The 7,632-nt window shown below is 35.0% G+C and overlaps 1 protein-coding gene across 7 annotated transcripts; it reads right to left on the bottom strand.

Moving 5' to 3' along the window:
- Positions 1-43: 43 nt before the first annotated feature.
- Positions 44-5,744, bottom strand: LOC124886452. Of its 7 annotated transcripts, none has more exons than XR_007043647.1 (6): positions 5,388-5,708; positions 3,857-3,956; positions 2,951-3,654; positions 2,749-2,783; positions 2,386-2,502; positions 1,419-2,286 (listed from the first exon to the last, which is right to left on the bottom strand). XR_007043647.1 is itself a non-coding variant. In XM_047394837.1 (4 exons), exons 1-4 carry the CDS (start codon positions 2,622-2,624, stop codon positions 138-140), a joined length of 642 nt encoding a protein of 213 aa, XP_047250793.1. In that variant the 5' UTR covers positions 2,625-2,731; the 3' UTR covers positions 44-137. The 7 variants fall into 7 exon arrangements, 1 of the variants encoding a protein (XP_047250793.1); XR_007043648.1 differs by having other exon boundaries at positions 2,951-3,243; positions 5,388-5,705; XR_007043643.1 differs by lacking the exon at positions 3,857-3,956 and having other exon boundaries at positions 2,951-3,243; positions 5,388-5,744.
- Between the last annotated feature and the right edge of the window lie 1,888 nt (positions 5,745-7,632).

Raw genomic sequence — 7,632 nt, 5'->3', positions numbered from 1 at the left:
TAAAATATCCAACAAACTAGTAATCTAAATCCAAAAAAAAATATTAAAGTCAAACCGTCATTAGTTTTTCCATAAAGTATCAAGTTTGAGTGGCGATAAGTTTCACAAAATTATCTATCAATAATTCAAAAAATTTCTCAAGTAAGGTCAATTTCTTTATCACTTTCTTCATCTCCTCTTTCATTTTGAACATCTATAAAAAGAGAAAAAATAATCTCAATTAGTACTTAATGACAACATATTTAATTTTCAATAACATAGAAGAACACCTATAAATAGAGCATAAACTAGAAAAATGTTACCAAATCTTGGTTGATTCACACTAGAATTTTTCTTTATTTAAAATGATATAGAAAATCTATTTCAAGAGTTGTTGAGGAAAAAATTCCATGCTCTTAATCATGATATACAGAACTTGGGTAATTGTCTATGAAAAAAATGGCACTATTAGTAAGAGATGACTAAGCTTAAATCTCTTCTGGCTCAGTCACTTCATCTCTAGTAACATCGTAACAACATTCCTATAAGTAGTTTAAGTACTCAGCAGATTTTTGCCTCCTTAATCATTTAATTTGCAGTGGTGCGCTATTACTAAGTGGGGGTGTCTATACCTTTCTTGACAAGATTTTTCCAGTGATGTCTATGTAGCCTAATCAACTATTCACATAGCAACAATTGGAATGGAGATGAACTATTTTCTCATTACTGTTTAAGTTGCTTATGCTCAAACAATCACTAGTGAGTTACATGGATCAAAGCTCCGAACTAGTGAGCAAGATAACGTACGGTGTGTTCACAACATTTTCTTTCCTACAGCAGGTCGTATAAGGTTGAACATGTTGATTGATACCATACTGGATACATCTCAAACTTGAAATAAGAAAAACTTGAATTATGTATTTATGAGAATGTAACATCCATGACATCACTTGTGTAAATAGATCGCTTCCTAAGTGTCACACACACACCCTTCATAGGCTCCAACTACCAGTATCCAATTAAGAGAACCAACAGCTCCTTTATGAAGGCTCTATTTATGCAGAAAACCAACAACTCCAAGCTCCATCAGGCTACCACCAGTGCTATTGCTGAGAGAAAACTAATAGGTCCATTTATACTGGTATTATGCTTGAAGGATTGTTTTACAAGCTAACTTCTACATTCACAATATTATACACTAGATCTCTTATCCGGTTGGTCCTAACCATGTCCAACTGCTGCAAAGACTTCACCTATCCCTAAATAAGCAATCTAAACAGACTACAAACACTCATCTTATGAGAAAGGACAGAAAGACTAAGAAATAATCACTATAGTGTATGGAAACTTAAAGGATGGAGGCAAAAATTGTACTCACTCTTGGACTCTCCACAAGTGAGATCGATGACTATACATAGTTTCACAAAAAAATCAAAAACTGCAGAAACCCATCCATTTTGTATACATTTCAATTAAAAACATACACCTAATAATATAGAGATGTTAATGTAACAGTTAAGATCTGGATTAAGATATATCCTTAAACTAGAAACATTAATATTGTCCTTTCTCATATCACCTTTTGCTCACCCTTCACCCCTTACTACATGAACCATACACAACATAAAACTGATGGTAAAATCATGGCCGTTGGCCCAGAGAGAGAGAGAGGGAACTTCAGAAGGAAAATTGGAAACTTATACAACATATTCAAGCTGTGTTACTCGGACTCTTAAAAATTATAGCAGCACCGATGTTGCGTCCTCCAAAAATGTATTTCTTTGAAGGACCCAACACACATCCAGTGGCATGTTTGAAGAGTTTGAGTAACATAGTAGTAAACTATATGGCATCACAGCAATGGCGAGAAGAAGAAGAAAAAAAAGACACAGCTTCATTGTTACTCCCAATAAATAGACGATTGATTTGTTGGATAGCAGCCTCTTCCCTTGACGAATGAGCATTGAATCTTAGCATATTAGGATCAAGTGTTAATCCTGGATTTTGATGTTGCAATTGTTCAATGATGTTCATTGTAACATCTCGTTCAATGGAATCTCTTTGAGCATGTATTCTTTGTTGTATCCTCTCTTCCAGTTCATCCATTCTCTTTTCTACCAATTCATCCGTAGCAATATTTGAAGAGGATCCGGAATCACTTATTTTTTGTTTAAAAAGAGACTTGGTCACCCCGCGTCCGTATAGTCTTACTCGACCTGGATGATCAGGAACCATAACTGTTGTGAATGCATCAACTGATTGACTAGCATCTTCACTTTGTTGAGTTTCTACTCTCTCCATTTCAACCTACAAGTCAGATCCAAAACGAGCAAGAAAATTGAGTTGATTTAATATTTAATAAAGAACAAATGATCTTGATCAATTTTGAATTAGAAAATTTCATACTATTTGATTTGTAATATCTTCATATGAATCCTTGGACACTCGTCCAGATTTCCTTCTTCTAGTATCCACAAAGAATTCCTTGTTTGACACAGCACCAGAATTTTCCTTCTTTTTTTCCTAGTTACACGCAAGTCGACATAAAAAAATTCAAGTCAACAAGTAACAAATATACAAGAACACCAAACCTCGCGGATTAGAGCAAAATTTGTTTTGCCAACAGTATGAGGATACTTCCACATTTTTCGATTTTGTTTGTTAGCATTGGACTTATCCGGCAAGACAATTGGTAGAGATCAATTTTAAAAAACAAATTAAAGTAGTGATTATGGAACAAACTAATAAATGTACATATTCATATCATACCTTAGTTTCTTTTGAGTTCCAATATTGAAGCAAATCTGCAAAGACAAAGACAGGTTCAGGAATAGTTTATAACTGAATTCAAGTCCACTAGAGCAGAAGAAAACTCCTGCAATTAGCAAACAGATGTTCCCATGATTTATGTAGTTGGAGACTGACAGTGTTTGTCTAGAAAGATTGTAATTTATTGGACGATCAAGCTTACCGCTAGAACTTGTACATATTGGTTGATTTCTCAGTTTCCTGAGTTGCCAGCAGAAGACGCGCCGAATTGGATAGTTGAATGGGTTGGTTGGAAATTCTTCTGAGGATTATTCTGGCAGGGCTTAAGCACATGCTTTGCTCCAGCTGTTAATTTAATGGGCCCAAGTTTAAGAGTACCTTCATTGTTAAAAGATCCAAGGCGTGCCTTTGATGTTCCAACACGGCCACTCTCAATACTGTTTGCCACACCTTTAACTGAACCTGATTCAAATGCTTTTCTGCAGCTGAATTGACCTTCAAAATTAGAATGGCTTTTTAATGATGATAAAATAGCATAAGGATCCAGTTGAAACCCTAAGTTAGGGATCTTTGCCACATTTGTACAATCGTCTGATGTAGATAACGCCTCTTTTTGCCTTTATACTATCATCAGGGTCTCTAAGACAAGGAGTAGATATGATATTTGTCATGCCACCATGTCTTTTATTTGGGCCAGCATTTGCTCTGTGGCCTATTTAGAGTGGCGTTGGGGAATAGGTAGCTGAATATGGTGAAGGAACTAGATTCACCAATGCAGGTTGAGGGTGCTAAGTGAAAGAACCAAAGCGCTCTGGCGCAAGATATCGCTATGGATTCACCCAGCACAGTGAATGCACCTTAGTCTTGCTCAACAGTCTCACAATATCTCTATGGTTGCTTCACTAACTAGCGCAAGGAATGGAAATAAAGCATAAGATTCCCAGGATGAAAATGAAATACATTTGGAAGGTAAATCATAGTAGTATATAGGACAGTTGTACCATAGTTCTTGAAAGTAAGTTCTGTTTAATTATTTAGAAAAGTTCTATTTAATTAAACAGAATTGTGCGTTTACAACTCATCACGAGATATAAACAAAATGATGCACCTTATCTTGCTTAATACTTCCACAAGATCTCTATGATTGCTTCACTAACTAGCAGGATGAATAGTTTCAGCTTCACCAGAATGGCACTAGTTGTCACTACCTATCCATCATATTAGGTAGAAAGTTTTTCGGAGAGTAAGATATCCAAAATATAATGTTCAGATCCAATATATTGTTACTACATTATTCATCCAAAATAATTGGTATCTCCTTGCACTTAATTATAACAATCATTTGTTTCATCATTTTAATCATATGTAGCAAGTCAAAGACATTTCCCAATTTTACAAAGAGTAGAGATAGAAGTAGCCTAAAGCTTTAGGTAAAGAGTCCCTGGATGTATATTTGAGTAAACTCCTTAAAATGTCACTGAACTTTCACAAACATCCCACTAATGTCACTTATGATTTTTTTTTGAACAATAATATCACTGAACTCTTTAATAATTCCAAAGAACAAAAAACTAACGGAAATGTTATAAACTTAACAGAATAACCCATTTGATTATATTTGACCCAATACTTAATTATCCATGACCCATGACCCATTTTACCCCACCTTTAGATTAAAAGAAATCTTTTTTCTTCTTCATTCCATCATTTGAAGACCATTTGTTTCCAAAATAAGAACCACATTTATTGAAGCTTTCTGGTACATGCAAACATCTATACCATACTTGTTAAAGCTACCTCTCTTGACTGTTTCACATGAATAAACAGGGATATCCGCCTTCCAAGTTTCTAACGAGACTATTCAAGTACCTATTTCGTAGAAATGTGCCGGACTTGTACAACAGAGATAGGAGAGTAGTCACTTTATTTTTCTGCTATATGTATCATTTATTGTTATTGACCAAAACATTAGGAGTAGGAGTCATAGAAAGATAGCCCAGTCAGATAGTTTCCTATAGAAAAATGCACACACTCATTCAATCAACAGAGTCCGCAATAGAAAAATTAAACCATTAAGTCCAAGTATAGAAGCAAAACAGAGGAATAAAGAAGCAAAACAGAGCAATAAAGCAAGAATGTGTTGTCCTGCAACAAAGGAAGACTTTGATAACTTTGTATAGCTTGGAAAATATAGGTCCCTAAAAGCATACAATATTTCGTAATTGTTAACTTTCTGCAATTGCATATCATATAAGTCAACGAAAATACACAAACTCGTTCGATCAACACAAATACATACCTTTATAAATTCGTATATGAGCCTCAAAATTCACTATATAAATAGAAATCCAACAAAAGGTGTGAGGCTCCATTATTCTACTATAATTTAGTAATTAAATATACAAATACATACGTTTGGAAATTCACATATAAGCCTCAAAATTCACTTTGAAACATAAGAAACATACAAATGCCAATCCAACAAAGAATCTGTAGTAATCAGAATAGATTGTGCTGAAAACTTAAAACTGATGACAAACACAACAAATTTCTAGATCTTGACTCCATTACAACATAAAAAGAATGGAATCATGGGGATTTTATTCTCCTTTTTGTTAGCATATGCAGAGAAAGCTTACTATGAGGATTCAGCAACAAGATCTATTGTAAATCGAAGTAGTATCTGAGCGACAGTTAGAGACGAGGTCGGAGAAGCAGTCCAAGTGGCAATCGGAGCAGCAGTGGCCCATCGGAGTGACAATCGGAGCAGCAGTGGCCCTTCAAAGTGATAATCGAAGCAACAGTGGGCCGTCGGAGTTACAATCGGAGCATCAATGGTTCTTTCGAGCCCCAGTCGAAGAGCGCAATGGCAGTATAAGTGCTAATGCTAAAGTTTGTGGACTGATGGTAAAGTGAATGTGAAAGTTATTTTTGTATATTTTTTTTAGTTTTTATTATATATTTTATAAAGTTTTGGCAGGTTATATGGAAGAATAGAGAGGAAAAACAATAACAGTTGCAATAGTTTTTTTTAATCCAAAAACACGTTGCCATAGGTGACTCTATGGCAACGGTTCGTGAAACCGTTGCTATAGGATGTCCTATTGCAACGGTTATAGATCAATAGCAACGGTTATAGAACTAGTAGAAAGAAATTTTTTGCAACGGCCATCTATCGCAATGCCTTTGGAACCATTGGAAAAAGTTTCGTTGCAATAGGGGTAATTTTTAGTAGTGATGGGATATGATGCACTGAGCTTATCGTTGACATATATTAAATGGGTCGGGCTAACCCAGCCCAACCCGGCCCACTAAGCAAACCTAACCCGGTATGACCCAGCCCGATCATCCCATGGTTGTAGGGTACGGGGTCCCGGGCCGAGTTATTTTTGGTTTGAGCTCGGTTAACCCGGTCCGGGCCCGCCGGCTAACCGGCCCGGAGTAATTTTTTTTTTTACAAAATTCGACCGTTGGGCCACTTGACCGTTGGGCCACTTGACCGTTGGGCCCAACGGCTATATTACCGTTTGGGCCCTTAAAACGGCTCAAATGGCATTTTTTAATTAAAAAATAAAAATTCAAATATTTTTTTAATCCCAAAAAAAAGTTCTATAAATACCCTACACTCTCAAATCATTTTTTACACAAATTTTCATTCTCTCAAATCTCATTCTCTCTCAATTCTCTAATATTCTATATATTTAAATTCCTAAAGTGCTCACTTTAATTTTTTAATTTTGCGATTACAAAGTACGAGTAGAAGTTTCTAAAGTCGCAACCTTTGGATACTTCCAAAATTTGGTATTATAGTTCTATCTCTTACATTTAATTTTTAATTAGTGTATTAATTGTTGAATATTTTATTTTATTATATTTGTGTTTTGAAATTTTTTAGTTTAATTTATATTATGGATAAATTAAGAAACCTCGCCACTAAAAGTGTTAAAATTTTTCATTCCGGAAGTGGTAGTGGTAGAAAAAAATGAATTACTAGCGATAAAGGTACTTCAAGTAGTAGATATACCCGTGTGCCTTCGCCTCCGGTACCGCTTGGTACACCTTTTGAGGAAGAAATAGGTGTAGGTGCTCACGATATGGATTATGTAGAAGCTCAGAAAAAATACGATATAAACAAAGAAAATAAAGTAGATACTGTTAATTTAGGCAAAGATGATGAAAATATTGGTGAGACACCCATAATAGAAAATGCTAACATTAGATCTGAATCGGTTAATCTCCCTCCCCCTCCTCCTTGTGCCCCAAGAGCTCATAAAACAACTAGTATTGCATGGCAATTTTTTAAACGTATATCAGATACTAAGGTGGAATGCAATATTTATCAACAAATATATAAGCATAAAAGAGGAGGCAAGCAAGGGGGTACGGGTACGTTAATGAGATATATAGGTGATGCTCACGAAAGAGAATTAAATATTGCACGAGGTAGTGGGGATGTTGGTGGGCCAACGCAAACTAGAATGAACCCAACAACCGATCAGGTAATGAAGAAGTATAATAAATTGAGGGACTGAGAAGAAATAGCTAAAATGGTAGTTGTGGGTTGTTTGCCTTTTTGTTTTCCTTCTTCTGATGCCTTTATTCACTATATTCAAGCAATTTATAATCCTATGTTTAATGGTATTCCTAGAAGTACTTGTCGGTCAGATTTTTTTAGACTTCATTCATAATATTATTTTTATTTATCAACATTGTTAAAAAAATATTCAATGTAAATTGTCCCTAACTTCTGATCTTGATCGTGCTGTAAATAATTAAAATAATTATTTAACCATTACTTGTCACTGGATGGATAGTAATTTTGTGATGCAAAAACGTACTCTTACTTTTTTTATATGATGAAGATTGTAAACATACTGGAGATTT

The sequence above is a fragment of the Capsicum annuum genome, chromosome 8 (assembly GCF_002878395.1).
Source record: "Capsicum annuum cultivar UCD-10X-F1 chromosome 8, UCD10Xv1.1, whole genome shotgun sequence".
Lineage (NCBI taxonomy): Eukaryota > Viridiplantae > Streptophyta > Magnoliopsida > Solanales > Solanaceae > Capsicum > Capsicum annuum.
This window is presented reverse-complemented; position numbering and strand designations above follow the sequence as displayed.